The 24,387-nt window shown below is 44.2% G+C and overlaps 1 protein-coding gene across 1 annotated transcript in view; it reads left to right on the top strand.

Annotated features, from left to right (window-relative positions):
• LOC140378045 (complement C3-like) overlaps nt 1–24,387 on the top strand; it is a 165,377-nt gene that overhangs the window by 69,405 nt on the left and 71,585 nt on the right. The window contains exons 6-11 of the mRNA XM_072463676.1: nt 13,723–13,793; nt 14,404–14,495; nt 18,931–19,013; nt 21,195–21,282; nt 21,351–21,453; nt 23,665–23,779. Of these exons, the coding sequence (XP_072319777.1) occupies nt 13,723–13,793; nt 14,404–14,495; nt 18,931–19,013; nt 21,195–21,282; nt 21,351–21,453; nt 23,665–23,779 (552 nt within the window). The remainder of the gene's footprint in view (nt 1–13,722; nt 13,794–14,403; nt 14,496–18,930; nt 19,014–21,194; nt 21,283–21,350; nt 21,454–23,664; nt 23,780–24,387) is intronic.

The following is a 24,387-nucleotide window of genomic DNA, read 5'->3' as shown; positions in this document are numbered from 1 at the left end:
ACACGCCAGAGACACAAGTTCTACTCACAAACACACCAGAGACAAAGGTCCTACTCACAAACACGCCAGAGACACAGGTCGTACTCACAAACACGCCAGAGACACAGGTCCTACTCACAAACACGCCAGAGACACAGGTCCTACTCACAAACACGCCCGCCAGAGACACAGGTCGTACTCACAAACACACCAGAGACACTAGTCGTGCTCACAAACACACCAGAGACACAGGTCCTACTCACAAACACGCCAGAGACACAGGTCATACTCACAAACACACTGGAGACACAAGTCCTACTCACAAACACGCCAGAGACACAGGTCCTACTCACAAACATGCCAGAGACACAGGTCCTACTCACAAACACCCCCGGAGACACAGGTCCTACTCACAAACACGCCCGGAGACACAGGTCCTACTCCTAAACACGCCAGAGACACAGGTCCTACTCACAAACATGCCAGAGACACAGGTCCTACTCACAAACACACCAGAGACACAGGTCCTACTCACAAACACGCCAGAGACACAGGTCCTACTCACAAACATGCCAGAGACACAGGTCCTACTCACAAACACGCCAGAGACACAGGTCGTACTCACTAACATGCCAGAGACACAGGTCCTACTCACAAACACGCCAGAGACACAGGTCCTACTCACAAACACGCCAGAGACACAGGTCGTACTCACAAACACGCCAGAGACACAGGTCCTACTCCTAAACACGCCAGAGACACAGGTCATACTCACAAACACACTGGAGACACAAGTCCTACTCACAAACACGCCAGAGACACAGGTCCTACTCACAAACATGCCAGAGACACAGGTCCTACTCACAAACACGCCCGGAGACACAGGTCCTACTCACAAACACGCCAGAGACACAGGTCCTACTCACAAACACGCCCGGAGACACAGGTCCTACTCACAAACACGCCAGAGACACAGGTTGTACTCCTAAACACGCCAGAGACACAGGTCCTACTCACAAACATGCCAGAGACACAGGTCCTACTCACAAACACCCCCGGAGACACAGGTCCTACTCACAAACACGCCAGAGACACAGGTCCTACTCACAAACACGCCAGAGACACAGGTCGTACTCACAAACACGCCAGAGACACAGGTCCTACTCACAAACACACCGGAGACACAAGTCCTACTCACAAACACGCCAGAGACACAGTTCCTACTCACAAACATGCCAGAGACACAGGTCCTACTCACAAACACCCCCGGAGACACAGGTCCTACTCACAAATACCCCCGGAGACACAGGTCCTACTCACAAACATGCCAGAGACACAGGTCCTACTCACAAACACCCCCGGAGACACAGGTCCTACTCACAAACACCCCCGGAGACACAGGTCCTACTCACAAACACGCCAGAGACACAGGTTCTACTCCAAAACACGCCAGAGACACAGGTCCTACTCACAAACACACCGGTGACACATTTCCTACTCACAAACATGCCAGAGACACAGGTCCTGCTCACAAACACACCAGAGACACAGGTCCTACTCACAAACACGTCAGAGACACAGGTCCTACTCACAAACACACCAGAGACACAGGTCCTACTCACAAACACGCCAGAGACACAGGTCCTACTCACAAACACACCAGAAACACAGGTCCTACTCACAAACACACCAGAGATAAGGTTCTACTCACAAACACGCCAGAGACACAGGTCCTACTCACAAACACACCAGAGACACAGGTCGTACTCACAAACACGCCAGAGACACAGGTCCTACTCACAAACACACCGTAGACACAAGTCCTACTCACACACACGCCAGAGACACAGGTCCTACTCACAAACACGCCAGAGACACAGGTCCTACTCACAAACACGCCAGAGACACAGGTCCTACTCACAAACACACCAGAGACACAGATCCTACTCACAAACACACCAGAGACACAGGTCCTACTCACAAACACGCCAGAGACACAGGTCCTACTCACAAACACGCCAGAGACACAGGTCCTACTCACAAACACACCAGAGACACAGGTCCTACTCACAAACACGCCAGAGACACAGGTCCTACTCACAAACACACCAGAGATACAGGTTCTACTCACAAACACGCCAGAGAAACAGGTCGTACTCACAAACGCGCCAGAGACACAGGTCCTACTCACAAACACACCAGAGACACAGGACCTACTCACAAACACGCCAGAGACACAGGTCGTACTCACAAACGCGCCAGAGACACAGGTCGTACTCACAAACACGCCAGAGACACAGGTCCTACTCACAAACACGCCAGAGACACGTGTCCTACTCACAAACACGCCAGAAACACAGGTCGTACTCACAAACGCGCCAGAGACACAGGTCGTACTCACAAACACACCAGAGACACAGGTCCTACTCACAAACACACCAGAGACACAGGTCCTACTCACAAACACGCCAGAAACACAGGTCCTACTCACAAACACACCAGAGACACAGGTCCTACTCACAAACACGCCAGAGACCCAGGTCCTACTCACAAACACACCAGAAACACAGGTCCTACTCACAAACACACCAGAGACACAGGTCCTACTCACAAACACGCCAGAGACACAGGTCCTACTCACAAACAAGAAACACAGGTCCTACTCACAAACACACCAGAAACACAGGTTCTACTCACAAACACGCCAGAGACACAGGTCATACTCACAAACACGCCAGAGACACAGGTCGTACTCACAAACACGCCAGAGACACAGGTCCTACTCACAAACACGCCAGAGACACAGGTCCTACTCACAAACACGCCCGCCAGAGACACAGGTCGTACTCACAAACACACCAGAGACACTAGTCGTACTCACAAACACACCAGAGACACAGGTGCTACTCACAAACACGCCAGAGACACAGGTCGTACTCACAAACACACCAGAAACACAGGTCCTACTCACAAACACGCCAGAGACACAGGTCCTACTCACAAACACGCCAGAGACACAGGTCCTACTCACAAACACGCCAGAGACACAGGTCCTACTCACAAACACGCCAGAGACGCAGGTCGTGCACACAAACACGCCAGAGACACAGGTCCTACTCACAAACACGCCAGAGACACAGGTCCTACTCACAAACACGCCAGAGACACAGCTACTACTCACAAACACGCCAGAGACACAGGTCCCACTCCTAAACACGCCAGAGACACAGGTCATACTCACAAACACACCGTAGACACAAGTCCTACTCACAAACACGCCAGAGACACAGGTCGTACTCACAAACGCGCCAGAGACACAGGTCGTACTCACAAACACACCAGAGACACAGGTCCTACTCACAAACACACCAGAGACACAGGTCCTACTCACAAACACGCCAGAAACACAGGTCCTACTCACAAACACACCAGAGACACAGGTCCTACTCACAAACACGCCAGAGACACAGTTCCTACTCACAAACCAGAGACACAGGTCCTACTCACAAACACACCAGAGACACAGGTCCTACTCACAAACACACCAGAGACACAGGTCCTACTCACAAACACACCAGAGACACAGGTCCTACTCACAAACACACCAGAGACACAGGTCGTACTCACAAACGCGCCAGAGACACAGGTCGTAATCACACACACCAGAGACACAGGTCCTACTCACAAACACGCCAGAAACACAGGTCCTACTCACAAACACACCAGAGACACAGGTCCTACTCACAAACACGCCAGAGACCCAGGTCCTACTCACAAACATGCCAGAGACACAGGTCCTACTCACAAACACACCAGAGACACAGGTCCTACTCACAAACACACCAGAGACACAGGTCCTACTCACAAACACGCCAGAGACACAGGTCCTACTCACAAACCAGAGACACAGGTCCTACTCACAAACACACCAGAGACACAGGTCCTACTCACAAACACACCAGAGACACAAATAACCCCAGGAGACACAGGTCCTACTCACAAACATGCCAGAGACACAGGTCGTACTCACAAACACACCAGAGACACAGGTCCTACTCACAAACACACCAGAGACACAGGTCCTACTCACAAACACGCCAGAGACCCTGGTCCTACTCACAAACACACCAGAAACACAGGTCCTACTCACAAACACACCAGAGACACAGGTCCTACTCACAAACACGCCAGAGACACAGGTCCTACTCACAAACCAGAGACACAGGTCCTACTCACAAACACACCAGAGACACAGGTCCTACTCACAAACACGCCAGAGACCCTGGTCCTACTCAAAAACACACCAGAAACACAGGTCCTACTCACAAACACACCAGAGACACAGGTCCTACTCACAAACCAGAGACACAGGTCCTACTCACAAACACACCAGAGACACAGGTCGTACTCACAAACGCGCCAGAGACACAGGTCGTACTCACAAACACACCAGAGACACAGGTCCTACTCACAAACACACCAGAGACACAGGTCCTACTCACAAACACGCCAGAAACACAGGTCCTACTCACAAACACACCAGAGACACAGGTCCTACTCACAAACACGCCAGAGACCCAGGTCCTACTCACAAACACACCAGAAACACAGGTCCTACTCACAAACACACCAGAGACACAGGTCCTACTCACAAACACGCCAGAGACACAGGTCCTACTCACAAACCAGAGACACAGGTCCTACTCACAAACACACCAGAGACACAGGTCCTACTCACAAACACACCAGAGACACAAATAACCCCCGGAGACACAGGTCCTACTCACAAACATGCCAGAGACACAGGTCCTACTCACAAACACCCCCGGAGACACAGGTCCTACTCACAAACACCCCCGGAGACACAGGTCCTACTCACAAACACGCCAGAGACACAGGTCCTACTCACAAACACGCCAGAGACACAGGTCGTACTCACAAACACGCCAGAGACACAGGTCCTACTCCTAAACACGCCAGAGACACAGGTCATACTCACAAACACACCGGAGACACAAGTCCTACTCACAAACACCCCAGAGACACAGTTCCTACTCACAAACATGCCAGAGACACAGGTCCTACTCACAAACACCCCCGGAGACACAGGTCCTACTCACAAATACCCCCGGAGACACAGGTCCTACTCACAAACATGCCAGAGACACAGGTCCTACTCACAAACACCCCCGGAGACACAGGTCCTACTCACAAACACCCCCGGAGACACAGGTCCTACTCACAAACACGCCAGAGACACAGGTTCTACTCCTAAACACGCCAGAGACACAGGTCCTACTCACAAACACACCGGTGACACATTTCCTACTCACAAACATGCCAGAGACACAGGTCCTACTCACAAACACCCCCGGAGACACAGGTCCTACTCACAAACATGCCAGAGACACAGGTCCTACTCACAAACACGCCAGAGACGCAGGTCCTACTCACAAACACGCTAGAGACACAGGTCCTACTCACAAACACGCCAGAGACACAGGTCCTACTCCTAAACACGCCAGAGACACAGGTCCTACTCACAAACACGCCCGCCAGAGACACAGGTCGTACTCACAAACACACCAGAGACACTAGTCGTACTCACAAACACACCAGAGACACAGGTGCTACTCACAAACACGCCAGAGACACAGGTCGTACTCACAAACACACCAGAAACACAGGTCCTACTCACAAACACGCCAGAGACACAGGTCCTACTCACAAACACGCCAGAGACACAGGTCCTACACACAAACACGCCAGAGACACAGGTCCTACTCACAAACACACCAGAGACACAGGTCCTACTCACAAACACGCCAGAGACACAGCTACTACTCACAAACACGCCAGAGACACAGGTCCCACTCCTAAACACGCCAGAGACACAGTTCATACTCACAAACACACCGGAGACACAAGTCCTACTCACAAACACGCCAGAGACACAGGTCCTACTCACAAACACCCCCGGAGACACAGGTCCTACTCACAAACACCCCCGGAGACACAGGTTCTACTCACAAACACGCCAGAGACACAGGTCCTACTCACAAATACCCCCGGAGACACAGGTCCTACTCACAAACACGCCAGAGACACAGGTCGTACTCACAAACACGCCAGAGACACAGGTCCTACTCCTAAACACACCGTAGACACAAGTCCTACTCACAAACACGCCAGAGACACAGTTCATACTCACAAACACACCGGAGACACAAGTCCTACTCACAAACACGCCAGAGACACAGGTCCTACTCACAAACACCCCCGGAGACACAGGTCCTACTCACAAACACCCCCGGAGACACAGGTTCTACTCACAAACACGCCAGAGACACAGGTCCTACTCACAAACACCCCCGGAGACACAGGTCCTACTCACAAACACGCCAGAGACACAGGTTCTACTCCTAAACACGCCAGAGACACAGGTCCTACTCACAAACACACCGGTGACACATTTCCTACTCACAAACATGCCAGAGACACAGGTCCTACTCACAAACACCCCCGGAGACACAGGTCCTACTCACAAACACGCCAGAGACGCAGGTCCTACTCACAAACACGCCAGAGACACAGGTTCTACTCCTAAACACGCCAGAGACACAGGTACTACTCACAAACACACCGGTGACACATTTCCTACTCACAAACATGCCAGAGACACAGGTCCTACTCACAAACACGCCAGAGACGCAGGTCCTACTCACAAACACGCCAGAGACGCAGGTCCTACTCACAAACACGCTAGAGACACAGGTCCTACTCACAAACACGCCAGAGACACAGGTCCTACTCCTAAACACGCCAGAGACACAGGTCCTACTCACAAACACGCCCGCCAGAGACACAGGTCGTACTCACAAACACACCAGAGACACTAGTCGTACTCACAAACACACCAGAGACACAGGTGCTACTCACAAACACGCCAGAGACACAGGTCGTACTCACAAACACACCAGAAACACAGGTCCTACTCACAAACACGCCAGAGACACAGGTCCTACTCACAAACACGCCAGAGACACAGGTCCTACTCACAAACACGCCAGAGACACAGGTCCTACTCACAAACACGCCAGAGACGCAGGTCGTGCACACAAACACGCCAGAGACACAGGTCCTACTCACAAACACGCCAGAGACACAGGTCCTACTCACAAACACGCCAGAGACACAGCTACTACTCACAAACACGCCAGAGACACAGGTCCCACTCCTAAACACGCCAGAGACACAGGTCATACTCACAAACACGCCAGAGACACAGTTCATACTCACAAACACACCGGAGACACAAGTCCTACTCACAAACACGCCAGAGACACAGGTCCTACTCACAAACACCCCCGGAGACACAGGTCCTACTCACAAACACCCCCGGAGACACAGGTTCTACTCACAAACACGCCAGAGACACAGGTCGTACTCACAAACACGCCAGAGACACAGGTCCTACTCCTAAACACACCGTAGACACAAGTCCTACTCACAAACACGCCAGAGACACAGTTCATACTCACAAACACACCGGAGACACAAGTCCTACTCACAAACACGCCAGAGACACAGGTCCTACTCACAAACACCCCCGGAGACACAGGTTCTACTCACAAACACGCCAGAGACACAGGTCCTACTCACAAATACCCCCGGAGACACAGGTCCTACTCACAAACACGCCAGAGACACAGGTCGTACTCACAAACACGCCAGAGACACAGGTCCTACTCCTAAACACACCGGAGACACAAGTCCTACTCACAAACACGCCAGAGACACAGGTCGTACTCACAAACGCGCCAGAGACACAGGTCGTACTCACAAACACACCAGAGACACAGGTCCTACTCACAAACACACCAGAGACACAGGTCCTACTCACAAACACGCCAGAAACACAGGTCCTACTCACAAACACACCAGAGACACAGGTCCTACTCACAAACACGCCAGAGACCCTGGTCCTACTCACAAACACACCAGAAACACAGGTCCTACTCACAAACACGCCAGAGACACAGGTCCTACTCACAAACCAGAGACACAGGTCGTACTCACAAACACGCCAGAGACACAGTTCATACTCACAAACACACCGGAGACACAAGTCCTACTCACAAACACGCCAGAGACACAGGTCCTACTCACAAACACCCCCGGAGACACAGGTCCTACTCACAAACACCCCCGGAGACACAGGTTCTACTCACAAACACGCCAGAGACACAGGTCCTACTCACAAATACCCCCGGAGACACAGGTTCTACTCACAAACACGCCAGAGACACAGGTCGTACTCACAAACACGCCAGAGACACAGGTCCTACTCCTAAACACACCGGAGACACAAGTCCTACTCACAAACACGCCAGAGACACAGGTCGTACTCACAAACGCGCCAGAGACACAGGTCGTACTCACAAACACACCAGAGACACAGGTCCTACTCACAAACACACCAGAGACACAGGTCCTACTCACAAACACGCCAGAAACACAGGTCCTACTCACAAACACACCAGAGACACAGGTCCTACTCACAAACACGCCAGAGACCCTGGTCCTACTCACAAACACACCAGAAACACAGGTCCTACTCACAAACACGCCAGAGACACAGGTCCTACTCACAAACCAGAGACACAGGTCCTACTCACAAACACACCAGAGACACAGGTCCTACTCACAAACACACCAGAGACACAGGTCGTACTCACAAACACACCAGAGACACAGGTCCTACTCACAAACACGCCAGAAACACAGGTCCTACTCACAAACACGCCAGAGACACAGGTCGTACTCACAAACACGCCAGAGACACAGGTCCTACTCACAAACACGCCAGAAACACAGGTCCTACTCACAAACACACAAGAGACACAGGTCCTACTCACAAACACGCCAGAGACACAGGTCCTACTCACAAACCAGAGACACAGGTCCTACTCACAAACACACCGGAGACACAGGTCCTACTCACAAACATGCCAGAGACACAGGTCCTACTCACAAACGCGCCAGAGACACAGGTCGTACTCACAAACACACCAGAGACACAGGTCCTACTCACAAACACACCAGAGACACAGGTCCTACTCACAAACACGCCAGAAACACAGGTCCTACTCACAAACACACCAGAGACACAGGTCCTACTCACAAACACGCCAGAGACCCTGGTCCTACTCACAAACACACCAGAAACACAGGTCCTACTCACAAACACACCAGAGACACAGGTCCTACTCACAAACACGCCAGAGACACAGGTCCTACTCACAAACCAGAGACACAGGTCCTACTCACAAACACACCAGAGACACAGGTCCTACTCACAAACACACCAGAGACACAGGTCCTACTCACAAACACACCAGAGACACAGGTCCTACTCACAAACACACCAGAGACACAGGTCGTACTCACAAACGCGCCAGAGACACAGGTCGTACTCACAAACACACCAGAGACACAGGTCCTACTCACAAACACACCAGAGACACAGGTCCTACTCACAAACACGCCAGAAACACAGGTCCTACTCACAAACACACCAGATACACAGGTCCTACTCACAAACACGCCAGAGACCCAGGTTCTACTCACAAACACACCAGAAACACAGGTCCTACTCACAAACACACCAGAGACACAGGTCCTACTCACAAACACGCCAGAGACACAGGTCCTACTCACAAACCAGAGACACAGGTCCTACTCACAAACACACCAGAGACACAGGTCCTACTCACAAACACACCAGAGACACAAATAACCCCCGGAGACACAGGTCCTACTCACAAACATGCCAGAGACACAGGTCCTACTCACAAACACCCCCGGAGACACAGGTCCTACTCACAAACACCCCCGGAGACACAGGTCCTACTCACAAACACGCCAGAGACACAGGTCCTACTCACAAACACGCCAGAGACACAGGTCGTACTCACAAACACGCCAGAGACACAGGTCCTACTCCTAAACACGCCAGAGACACAGGTCCTACTCACAAACACACCGGAGACACAAGTCCTACTCACAAACACGCCAGAGACACAGTTCCTACTCACAAACATGCCAGAGACACAGGTCCTACTCACAAACACCCCCGGAGACACAGGTCCTACTCACAAATACCCCCGGAGACACAGGTCCTACTCACAAACATGCCAGAGACACAGGTCCTACTCACAAACACCCCCGGAGACACAGGTCCTACTCACAAACACGCCAGAGACACAGGTTCTACTCCTAAACACGCCAGAGACACAGGTCCTACTCACAAACACACCGGTGACACATTTCCTACTCACAAACATGCCAGAGACACAGGTCCTACTCACAAACACCCCCGGAGACACAGGTCCTACTCACAAACATGCCAGAGACACAGGTCCTACTCACAAACACGCCAGAGACGCAGGTCCTACTCACAAACACGCCAGAGACGCAGGTCCTACTCACAAACACGCTAGAGACACAGGTCCTACTCACAAACACGCCAGAGACACAGGTCCTACTCCTAAACACGCCAGAGACACAGGTCATACTCACAAACACACCGGAGACACAAGTCCTACTCACAAACACGCCAGAGACACAGGTTCTACTCACAAACACGCCAGAGACACAGGTCCTACTCACAAACACGCCAGAGACACAGGTCGTACTCACAAACACGCCAGAGACACAGGTCGTACTCACAAACACGCCAGAGACACAGGTCCTACTCACAAACACACCAGAGACACAGGTCCTACTCACAAACACGCCAGAGACACAGGTCCTACTCACAAACACGCCAGAGACACAGGTCCTACTCACAAACACGCCAGAGACACAGGTCGTACTCACAAACACGCCAGAGACACAGGTCGTACTCACAAACACGCCAGAGACACAGGTCGTACTCACAAACACGCCAGAGACACAGGTCCTACTCACAAACACGCCAGAGACACAGGTCGTACTCACAAACACGCCAGAGACACAGGTCGTACTCACAAACACGCCAGAGACACAGGTCGTACTCACAAACACGCCAGAGACACAGGTCCTACTCACAAACACGCCAGAGACACAGGTCCTACTCACAAACACGCCAGAGACACAGGTCCTACTCACAAACCCGCCAGAGACACAGGTCCTACTCACAAACACGCCAGAGACACAGGTTCTACTCACAAACACGCCAGAGACACAGGTCGTACTCACAAACACACCAGAGACACAGGTCCTACTCACAAACACGCCAGAGACACAGGTCCTACTCACAAACACGCCAGAGACACAGGTCCTACTCACAAACACGCCGGAGACACAGGTCGTACTCACAAACACGCCAGAGACACAGGTCCTACTCACAAACACGCCAGAGACACAGGTCCTACTCACAAACACGCCAGAGACACAGGTCCTACTCACAAACACGCCAGAGACACAGGTCCTACTCACAAACACACCAGAGACACAGGTCCTACTCACAAACACACCAGAGACACAGGTCCTACTCACAAACACGCCAGAGACACAGGTCCTACTCACAAACACGCCAGAGACACAGGTCCTACTCACAAACACGCCAGAGACACAGGTCGTACTCACAAACACGCCAGAGACACAGGTCGTACTCACAAACACGCCAGAGACACTGGTCGTACTCACAAACACGCCAGAGACACAGGTCCTACTCACAAACACGCCAGAGACACAGGTCGTACTCACAAACACGCCAGAGACACAGGTCGTACTCACAAACACGCCAGAGACACAGGTCGTACTCACAAACACGCCAGAGACACAGGTCCTACTCACAAACACGCCAGAGACACAGGTCCTACTCACAAACATGCCATAGACACAGGTCGTACTCACAAACACGCCAGAGACACAGGTCCTACTCACAAACACGCCAGAGACACAGGTCCTACTCACAAACACGCCAGAGACACAGGTCCTACTCACAAACACGCCAGAGACACAGGTCCTACTCACAAACATGCCAGAGACACACGTCCTACTCACAAACACGCCAGAGACACCCTGCCGGCTCGTGTTAGAGGTTTCGATGATTATTGTGTGTGATATTTTCTGTAGCGAATACGGTCTCACTTCAACATGAGTTAAAGTGTCAGGTCCAGTGACAGGTCCAGTGTCATGTCCAGTGACAGGTCCAGAGTTACTGTGTCAGGTCCAGTGACAGGTCCAGAGTTACCGTTTCAGGTCCAGTGACAGGTCCAGAGTTACCGTGTCAGGTCCAGTGACAGGTCCAGTGTCAGGTCCAGTGTCAGGTCCAGTGTCAGGTCCAGTGACAGGTCCAGTGTCATGTCCAGTGACAGGTCCAGAGTTACCGTGTCAGGTCCAGTGACAGGTCCAGAGTTACCTTATCAGGTCCAGTGACAGGTCCAGTGTCAGGTCCAGTGTCAGGTCCAGTGTCAGGTCCAGTGTCAGGTCCAGTGTCAGGTCCAGTGACAGGTCCAGTGTCATGTCCAGTAACAGGTCCAGAGTTACCGTGTCAGGTCCAGTGACAGGTCCAGAGTTACCGTGTCAGGTCCAGTGACAGGTCCAGTGTCAGGTCCAGTGTCAGGTCCAGTGTCAGGTCCAGTGTCAGGTCCAGTGACAGGTCCAGTGTCATGTCCAGTAACAGGTCCAGAGTTACCGTGTCAGGTCCAGTGACAGGTCCAGTGTCAGGTCCAGTGTCAGGTCCAGTGACAGGTCCAGTGTCATGTCCAGTGACAGGTCCAGAGTTACCGTGTCAGGTCCAGTGACTGGTCCAGAGTTACCGTGTCAGGTCCAGTGACAGGTCCAGAGTTAGCGTGTCAGGTCCAGTGACAGGTCCAGAGTTACCGTGTCAGGTCCAGTGACAGGTCCAGTGTCAGGTCCAGAGTCAGGTCCAGTGTCAGGTCCAGTGACAGGTCCAGTGTCATGTCCAGTAACAGGTCCAGAGTTACCGTGTCAGGTCCAGTGACAGGTCCAGAGTTACCGTGTCAGGTCCAGTGACAGGTCCAGAGTTAGCGTGTCAGGTCCAGTGACAGGTCCAGAGTTACCGTGTCAGGTCCAGTGACAGGTCCAGAGTTAGCGTGTCAGGTCCAATGACAGGTCCAGAGTTACCGTGTCAGGTCCAGTGACAGGTCCAGAGTTAGCGTGTCAGGTCCAGTGACAGGTCCAGAGTTAGCGTGTCAGGTCCAGTGACAGGTCCAGAGTTAGCGTGTCAGGTCCAGTGACAGGTCCAGAGTTAGCGTGTCAGGTCCAGTGACAGGTCCAGAGTTACCGTGTCAGGTCCAGTGACAGGTCCAGAGTTAGCGTGTCAGGTCCAGTGACAGGTCCAGAGTTAGCATGTCAGGTCCAGTGACAGGTCCAGAGTTACCGTGTCAGGTCCAGTGACAGGTCCAGAGTTAGCGTGTCAGGTCCAGTGACAGGTCCAGAGTTACCGTGTCAGGTCCAGTGACAGGTCCAGAGTTAGCGTGTCAGGTCCAGTGACAGGTCCAGAGTTACCGTGTCAGGTCCAGTGACAGGTCCAGAGTTACCGTGTCAGGTCCAGTGACAGGTCCAGAGTTAGCGTGTCAGGTCCAGTGACAGGTCCAGAGTTAGCGTGTCAGGTCCAGTGACAGGTCCAGAGTTACCGTGTCAGGTCCAGTGACAGGTCCAGAGTTACCGTGTCAATGATGCTTCATGTTGTTTATAAAAATGTGTGAGGTTCTTTTCAATCGTCCACAGTTCGACTCAGAGCGTACGTGTCTTCACCGGTTTTTAAATCCACTGAAGGAACCATCATGGTCGACATCAAGGTGAGCTTCAATCAAGCTTCAGTGAAGCTTCAGTCAAGCTTCAATCAAGCTTCAGTGAAGCTTCAGTCAAGCTTCAATCAAGCTTCAGTGAAGCTTCAGTCAAGCTTCAGTCAAGCTTCAGTCAAGCTTCAGTCAAGCTTCAGTCAAGCTTCAGTGAAGCTTCAGTCAAGCTTCAGTCAAGCTTCAGTGAAGCTTCAGTCAAGCTTCAGTGAAGCTTCAGTCAAGCTTCAGTCAAGCTTCAGTCAAGCTTCAGTCAAGCTTCAGTCAAGCTTCAGTCAAGCTTCAGTCAAGCTTCAGTGAAGCTTCAGTCAAGCTTCAGTCAAGCTTCAGTCAAGCTTCAGTCAAGCTTCAGTGAAGCTTCAGTCAAGCTTCAGTCAAGCTTCAGTCAAGCTTCAGTCAAGCTTCAGTGAAGCTTCAGTCAAGCTTCAGTCAAGCTTCAGTGAAGCTTCAGTCAAGCTTCAGTGTTGCTTTAAACTAAAGGTTTAATCATCAGTCAAATGTCAAATGTGTGTAAAAAGAAGCCAAAAGTGCATAAAGAACACATTTGAACACAATGGTGGAACTAAGTGTGGCTCATGATCTAAAGTCAGATATGAATGTGTTTTTACAGAACGCAGACGATATCGTGGTTTATCAGACGTCCTGGATGAAAGCTCCAAAAGGCGTCTTCAAAGACACTTTCACCCTCACGGAACTCGTCAAGTCAGTTCAATTTACACATGATCATAGAGTTATGATCATAGAGTTATGATCATAGAGTTATGATCATAGAGTTATAGATCATAGAGTTATGGATCATAGATTTATGGATCATAGAGTTATGATCATAGAGTTATGATCATAGAGTTATAGATCATAGAGTTATGGATCATAGATTTATGGATCATAGAGTTATGATCATAGAGTTATGATCATAGAGTTATAGATCATAGAGTTATGATCATAGAGTTATGATCATAGAGTTATGATCATAGAGTTATTGATCATAGAGTTATGATCATAGGGTTATGATCATAGAGTTATAGATCATAGAGTTATGGATCATAGATTTATGGAAATAGAGTTATGATCATAGAGTTATGATCATAGGGTTATGATCATAGAGTTATAGATCATAGAGTTATGATCATAGATTTATGGATCATAGAGTTATGATCATAGAGTTATGGATCCTAGAGATATGATCATAGAGTTATGATCATAGGGTTATGATCATAGAGTTATGATCATAGAGTTATAGATCATAGAGTTATGGATCATAGATTTATGGATCATAGAGTTATGATCATAGAGTTATGATCATAGAGTTATGATCATAGGGTTATGATCATAGAGTTATGATCATAGAGTTATTGATCATAGAGTTATGATCATAGGGTTATGATCATAGAGTTATAGATCATAGAGTTATGGATCATAGATTTATGGAAATAGAGTTATGATCATAGAGTTATGATCATAGGGTTATGATCATAGAGTTATAGATCATAGAGTTATGATCATAGATTTATGGATCATAGAGTTATGATCATAGAGTTATGGATCCTAGAGATATGATCATAGAGTTATGATCATAGGGTTATGATCATAGAGTTATGATCATAGAGTTATAGATCATAGAGTTATGGATCATAGATTTATGGATCATAGAGTTATGATCATAGAGTTATGATCATAGAGTTATAGATCATAGAGTTATGATCATAGAGTTATGATCATAGAGTTATGATCATAGGGTTTTGATCATAGAGTTATGGATCATAGGGTTATGATCATAGAGTTATGGATCATAGAGTTATGATCATAGAGTTATAGATCATAGAGTTATGATCATAGAGTTATGGATCATAGAGTTATGGATGATATAGTTATGATCATAGAGTTATGATCATAGTTATGATCATAGAGTTATAAATCATAGGGTTATGATTATAGAGTTATGATCATAGAGTTATAGATCATAGAGTTATGATCATAGAGTTTTGGATCATAGAGTTATGATCATAGAGTTATGATCATAGAGTTATAGATCATAGAGTAATGGATGATATAGTTATGGATCATAGAGTTATGATCATAGAGTTATGATCATAGAGTTATGATCATAGAGTTATAGATCATAGAGTAATGGATGATATAGTTATGGATCATAGAGTTATGATCATAGAGTTATGATCATATAGTTATGATCATAGAGTAATGGATGATATAGTTATGGATCATAGAGTTGTGATCATAGAGTTATGATCATATAGTTATGATCATAGAGTTATGATCATAGGGTTTTGATCATAGAGTTATGGATCATAGGGTTATGATCATAGAGTTATGGATCATAGAGTTATGATCATAGAGTTATAGATCATAGAGTTATGATCATAGAGTTATGGATCATAGAGTTATGATCATAGAGTTATAGATCATAGAGTTATGATCATAGAGATATGATCATATAGTTATGATCATAGAGTAATGGATGATATAGTTATGGATCATAGAGTTGTGATCATAGAGTTATGATCATATAGTTATGATCATAGTTATGATCATAGAGTTATGATCATAGGGTTTTGATCATAGAGTTATGGATCATAGGGTTATGATCATAGAGTTATAGATCATAGAGTTATGATCATAGAGTTATGGATCATAGAGTTATGGATGATATAGTTATGATCATCGAGTTATGATCATAGTTATGATCATAGAGTTATAAATCATAGGGTTATGATTATAGAGTTATGATCATAGAGTTTTGGATCATAGAGTTATGGATGATATAGTTATGGATCATAGAGTTATGATCATAGGGTTATGATCATAGAGTTATGATCATAGAGTTATGATCATAGAGTTATAGATCATAGAGTAATGGATGATATAGTTATGGATCATAGAGTTATGATCATAGAGTTATGATCATAGAGTTATAGATCATAGAGTTATGATCATAGAGTTATGATCATAGAGTTATGATCATAGAGTTATAGATCATAGAATAATGGATGATATAGTTATGGATCATAGAGTTATGATCATAGAGTTATGATCATAGAGTTATGATCATAGAGTTATAGATCATAGAGTAATGGATGATATAGTTATGGATCATAGAGTTATGATCATAGAGTTATGATCATAGAGTTATAGATCATAGAGTTATGATCATAGAGTTATGATCATAGAGTTATAGATCATAGAGTAATGGATGATATAGTTATGGATGATATAGTTATGGATCATAGAGTTATGATCATAGAGTTATGATCATATAGTTATGATCATAGAGTAATGGATGATATAGTTATGGATCATAGAGTTGTGATCATAGAGTTATGATCATATAGTTATGATCATAGAGTTATGATCATAGAGTTATGATCATAGGGTTTTGATCATAGAGTTATGGATCATAGGGTTATGATCATAGAGTTATGGATCATAGAGTTATGATCATAGAGTTATAGATCATAGAGTTATGATCATAGAGTTATGGATCATAGAGTTATGATCATAGAGTTATAGATCATAGAGTTATGATCATAGAGTTATGATCATATAGTTATGATCATAGAGTAATGGATGATATAGTTATGGATCATAGAGTTGTGATCATAGAGTTATGATCATATAGTTATGATCATAGTTATGATCATAGAGTTATGATCATAGGGTTTTGATCATAGAGTTATGGATCATAGGGTTATGATCATAGAGTTATAGATCATAGAGTTATGATCATAGAGTTATGGATCATAGAGTTATGGATGATATAGTTATGATCATAGAGTTATGATCATAGTTATGATCATAGAGTTATAAATCATAGGGTTATGATTATAGAGTTATGATCATAGAGTTATAGACCATAGAGTTATGATCATAGAGTATTGGATCATAGAGTTATGGATGATATAGTTATGGATCATAGAGTTATGATCATAGGGTTATGATCATAGAGTTATGATCATAGAGTTATGATCATAGAGTTATAGATCATAGAGTAATGGATGATATAGTTATGGATCATAGAGTTATGATCATAGAGTTATGATCATAGAGTTATAGATCATAGAGTTATGATCATAGAGTTATGATCATAGAGTTATGATCATAGAGTTATAGATCATAGAATAATGGATGATATAGTTATGGATCATAGAGTTATGATCATAGAGTTATGATCATAGAGTTATAGATCATAGAGTTATGATCATAGGCTTATTATCATAGAGTTAAGATCATAGAGTTATGATAATAGAGTTATGATCATAGAGTTATGATCATAGAGTTATGGATAATAGAGTTATGATCATAGTTATGATCATAGAGTTAAGATCATAGAGTTATGGATCATAGAGTTAAGATCATAGAGTTATGATCATAGAGTTATGGATCATAGAGTTATGGATCATAGAGTTATGATCATAGAGTTATGGATCATAGAGTTATGGATGATATAGTTATGATCATAGAGTTATGATCATAGTTATGATCATAGAGTTATAAATCATAGGGTTATGATTATAGAGTTATGATCATAGAGTTATAGACCATAGAGTTATGATCATAGAGTTTTGGATCATAGAGTTATGGATGATATAGTTATGGATCATAGAGTTATGATCATAGGGTTATGATCATAGAGTTATGATCATAGAGTTATGATCATAGAGTTATGATCATAGAGTTATAGATCATAGAGTAATGGATGATATAGTTATGGATCATAGAGTTATGATCATAGAGTTATGATCATAGAGTTATAGATCATAGAGTTATGATCATAGGGTTATGATCATAGAGTTATGATCATAGAGTTATAGATCATAGAATAATGGATGATATAGTTATGGATCATAGAGTTATGATCATAGAGTTATGATCATAGAGTTATAGATCATAGAGTTATGATCATAGGCTTATTATCATAGAGTTAAGATCATAGAGTTATGATAATAGAGTTATGATCATAGAGTTATGATCATAGAGTTATGGATAATAGAGTTATGATCATAGTTATGATCATAGAGTTAAGATCATAGAGTTATGGATCATAGAGTTAAGATCATAGAGTTATGATCATAGAGTTATGGATCATAGAGTTATGGATCATAGAGTTCTTGTCTGGCTGCAGAGAGGGATCGTGGACTGTAACGGCGAAGTTCGACCACCGGGAGCAGAACAAGTTCACCTCCTCGTTTGAGGTCAAGAAATACGGTGAGATCCACTTGAAGAGTGAAATATCCAAAACCTGTATTCAATAAGAAATGTACTATAATATACTATAACATACTGTAATATACTATAATATGCTATAATATACTGTAATATACTGTAATATACTATAATATACTATAATATACTGTATTATACTATAATATACTATAACATACTATAATATACTATAATATGCTATAATATACTGTAATATACTGTAATATACTATAATATACTATAATATACTGTATTATACTATAATATACTATAACATACTATAATATACTATAATATGCTATAATATACTATAATATACTGTATTATACTATAATATACTATAGTATACTGTAATATACTATAATATACTGTAATATACTATAATATACTGTAATATACTATAATATACTATAGTATACTGTAATATACTATGATATACTGTAATATACTATAATATACTGTAATATACTATAATATACTATAATATACTGTAATATACTATAATATACTATAATATACTATAATATACTGTAATATACTATGATATACTATAATATACTATAATATACTATAATATACTGTAATAAACTATAATATACTGTAATATACTATAATATACTGTATTATACTATAATATACTGTAATATACTATAATATACTATAGTATACTGTAATATACTATGATATACTGTAATATACTATAATATACTGTATTATACTATAATATACTGTAATATACTATAATATACTGTAATATACTATAGTATAATATACTATAGTATATTATACTATAGTATATTATAGTATATTATACTATAATATTAGTATATTATACTATAATATACACCCGCGACCCCAAAAAGGGAACAAGCGGTAGAAAATGGATGGATACTATAATATACTATAGTATACTGTAATATACTATGATATACTATAATATACTGTAATATACTATAATATACTGTAATATACTATAACATACTGTAATATACTGTAATATACTATAATATACTATAATATACTGTAATATAATATAATATACTGTAATATACTATAATATACTATAGTATACTGTAATATACTATGATATACTTTAATATACTATAATATACTATAATATACTATAATATGCTATAATATACTGTAATATACTATAGTATACTGTAATATACTATAATATACTGTAATATACTATAATATACTATAGTATACTGTAATATACTATGATATACTTTAATATACTATAATATACTACAATATACTATAATACACTATAATATACTGTAATATACTATAATATACTATAATATACTATAATATACTATAATATACTGTAATATACTATAATATACTATAGTATACTGTAATATACTATGATATACTATAATATACTGTAATATACTATAATATACTATAATATACTGTAATATACTATAATATACTATAATATACTGTAATAATCGTTTTACTGTGGGAAAAACGTACATAGAACAAACTTCCAATATGTAAAGTACAAAAAAGGCCATAAGTCAGAGATTAATTTAATTTAAAAGTTAATTTATATTCGAAATACTACAAAAAAAACACGATAAAATTCTGAATACTTTCACTAAACCAGGTCCAAACCAGGTGTAAACCAGGTGTAAACCAGGTGTAAACCAGGTCTAAACCAGGTCTAAACCAGGTCTAAACCAGGTGTAAACCAGGTCTAAACCAGGTCCAAACCAGGTCTAAACCAGGTCTAAACCAGGTGTAAACCAGGTGTAAACCAGGTCTAAACCAGGTCCAAACCAGGTCTAAACCAGGTGTAAACCAGGTCTAAACCAGGACTAAACCAGGACTAAACCAGGTCTAAACCAGGACTAAACCAGGACTAAACCAGGACTAAACCAGGTCTAAACCAGGACTAAACCAGGACTAAACCAGGACTAAACCAGGTCTAAACCAGGACTAAACCAGGTCTAAACCAGGTCTAAACCAGGTCTAAACCAGGTCTAAACCAGGACTAAACCAGGTCTAAACCAGGACTAAACCAGGACTAAACCAGGTCTAAACCAGGTCTAAACCAGGACTAAACCAGGTCTAAACCAGGACTAAACCAGGACTAAACCAGGACTAAACCAGGACTAAACCAGGACTAAACCAGGACTAAACCAGGACTAAACCATGCTCTCTCTCTTCCAGTGCTTCCTGCATTCAACGTGACTTTAACTCCACAAAAACCTTACTTCAGCGTCGACGATAATGAACTGGTGGTTTCCATCACAGCCAGGTACTGATTGGTCAATGTTTATCCCAGTAGAGCTAAAGCCACGCCCCCGTGTGCTCCTCTCTCCTCAGGTATCTGTACGGACAGCCTGTTCTGGGGAAAGCCTACGTCATGTTTGGAGTGAAACATGAGCATGAGAAGATCCGGCTGCGAAGCATGAAGCTGGTCACAAATGTGAGTCTGTCGAATGAAAACTACACACTTGTTTCATCTGGACTCTGTTTTCAGAAAAACAAAACATTTCGACTTTCATCCAAGAGTCATTTTCAATCTGAGGATCAAGTCTGTGAACTCAGATATTTATCCTATTCCGCCAAGTAAAGTCCATTTCGGTTCAAAGAAGGATTCTCTTTGTTAAGATGCACGGTGCTCTGTGGTCCTGAATTTGCATGTCTTCTGTGCATCTTCATCTTAAAGACACAAACCACTCGATCAAAGAGAAGAGAAGATTCTGAGCAGGACAAAAGATAATTTGAAAGAGTTAAAGAGGCAATATTTGTCAAAATGAGAATACGTCCTTAAACAGACATGAAGGTTTAACCTTCCGTTCGTATATAATAGTGTGCTGAAACCCTGGAGCGGGAGACGCCCAGGGAATTCTGAGGCTAATCAGGTACTCAGTGAGGAGGGAGCCAAAGTCAGGCTACAATAGGAGGCAGACAGCCCTGTAATGGGCTGTCTGCCTCCTATTGTATTATATACGATGCCGATTTGTTTTTGTTGAGGATCCATTACCCCAGACGCTACCTCCAGCTCCTTCACTTTCAGATAAAATTCATTATGTGTTGTTTGTTTGGCTCATTGCGTGTTGTTTGTGTGGCTCATTGCGTGTTGTTTGTGTGGCTCATTGCCTGTTGTTTGTGTGGCTCATTGCCTGTTGTTTGTGTGGCTCATTTCGTGTTGTTTGTGTGGCTCATTGCGTGTTGTTTGTGTGGCTCATTTCGTGTTGTTTGTGTGGCTCATTGCGTGTTGTTTGTGTGGCTCATTGCGTGTTGTTTGTGTGGCTCATTTCGTGTTTGTGTGGCTCATTGCGTGTTGTTTGTGTGGCTCATTGCGTGTTGTTTGTGTGGCTCATTGCGTGTTGTTGGTGTGGCTCATTGCGTGTTGTTTGTGTGGCTCATTTCGTGTTTGTGTGGCTCATTGCGTGTTGTTTGTGTGGCTCATTGCGTGTTGTTTGTGTGGCTCATTGCGTGTTGTTTGTGTGGCTCATTGCGTGTTGTTTGTGTGGCTCATTGCGTGTTGTTTGTGTGGCTCATTGCGTGTTGTTTGTAGGGCTCATTGCGTGTTGTTTGTGTGGCTCATTGCGTGTTGTTTGTGTGGCTCATTGCCTGTTGTTTGTGTGGCTCATTTCGTGTTGTTTGTGTGGCTCATTGCGTGTTGTTTGTGTGGCTCATTTCGTGTTGTTTGTGTGGCTCATTGCGTGTTGTTTGTGTGGCTCATTGCGTGTTGTTTGTGTGGCTCATTTCGTGTTTGTGTGGCTCAATTCGTGTTGTTTGTGTGGCTCATTGCGTATTGTTTGTGTGGCTCATTGCGTGTTGTTTGTGTGGCTCATTGCGTGTTGTTTGTGTGGCTCATTTCGTGTTTGTGTGGCTCATTGCGTGTTGTTTGTGTGGCTCATTGCGTGTTGTTTGTGTGGCTCTGTGGCTCATTGCGTGTTGTTTGTGTGGCTCATTTTGTGTTTGTGTGGCTCATTGCGTGTTGTTTGTGTGGCTCATTGCGTGTTGTTTGTGTGGCTCATTGCGTGTTGTTTGTGTGGCTCATTGCGTGTTGTTTGTGTGGCTCATTGCGTGTTGTTTGTGTGGCTCATTGCGTGTTGTTTGTGTGGCTCATTGCGTGTTGTTTGTGTGGCTCATTGTGTGTTGTTTGTGTGGCTCATTTCGTGTTTGTGTGGCTCAATTCGTGTTGTTTGTGTGGCTCATTGCGTGTTGTTTGTGTGGCTCATTTCGTGTTGTTTGTGTGGCTCATTGCGTGTTGTTTGTGTGGCTCATTGCGTGTTGTTTGTGTGGCTCATTGCGTGTTGTTTGTGTGGCTCATTGCGTGTTGTTTGTGTGGCTCTGTGGCTCATTGCGTGTTGTTTGTGTGGCTCATTTTGTGTTTGTGTGGCTCATTGCGTGTTGTTTGTGTGGCTCATTGCGTTTTGTTTGTGTGGCTCATTACGTGTTGTTTGTGTGGCTCATTGCGTGTTGTTTGTGTGGCTCATTGCGTGTTGTTTGTGTGGCTCATTGCGTGTTGTTTGTGTGGCTCATTGCGTGTTGTTTGTGTGGCTCATTGCGTGTTGTTTGTGTGGCTCATTGCGTGTTGTTTGTGTGGCTCATTGCGTGTTGTTTGTGTGGCTCATTGCGTGTTGTTTGTGTGGCTCATTTCGTGTTGTTTGTGTGGCTCCAGCTGGACGGAGGGACAGTCTCTCTGACCCAGAGTGACCTCAGGGCCGAGTTCCCGAACATCCGGAGTTTAGTGGGAAAATCCATCTACGTCAAAGCGTCAGTGCTCACTCAGTCAGGTACTCGAGTATTAATACTCTTTCATACTCACATATACTCAAATATACTCTTACATACTCACATATACTCTTACATACTCACATATACTCACATATACTCTTACATACTCACATATACTCTTACATACTCACATATACTCACATATACTCTTACTTACTCACATATACTCTTACATACTCACATATACTCACATATACTCTTACTTACTCACATATACTCTTACTTACTCACATATACTCTTACATACTCACATATACTCTTACATACTCACATATACTCTTACATACTCACATATACTCTTACATACTCACATATACTCTTACATACTCACATATACTCACATATACTCTTACATACTCACATATACTCACATATACTCTTACTTACTCACATATACTCTTACATACTCACATATACTCTTTCATACACACATATACTCTTACATACTCACATATACTCTTACATACTCACATATACTCACATATACTCTTACATACTCACATATACTCTTACATACTCACATATACTCACATATACTCAAATATACTCTTACATACTCACATATACTCTTACATACTCACATATACTCACATATACTCTTACATAC

Source organism: Eucyclogobius newberryi, unplaced genomic scaffold (genome assembly GCF_026437365.1).
Source record: "Eucyclogobius newberryi isolate DKJ021-1_F unplaced genomic scaffold, fEucNew1.0.hap1 SCAF_4, whole genome shotgun sequence".
Classification (NCBI taxonomy): domain Eukaryota; kingdom Metazoa; phylum Chordata; class Actinopteri; order Gobiiformes; family Gobiidae; genus Eucyclogobius; species Eucyclogobius newberryi.
Note: the sequence above shows the minus strand (reverse complement) of the source record. Positions and strands in the feature narration are given on the sequence as shown.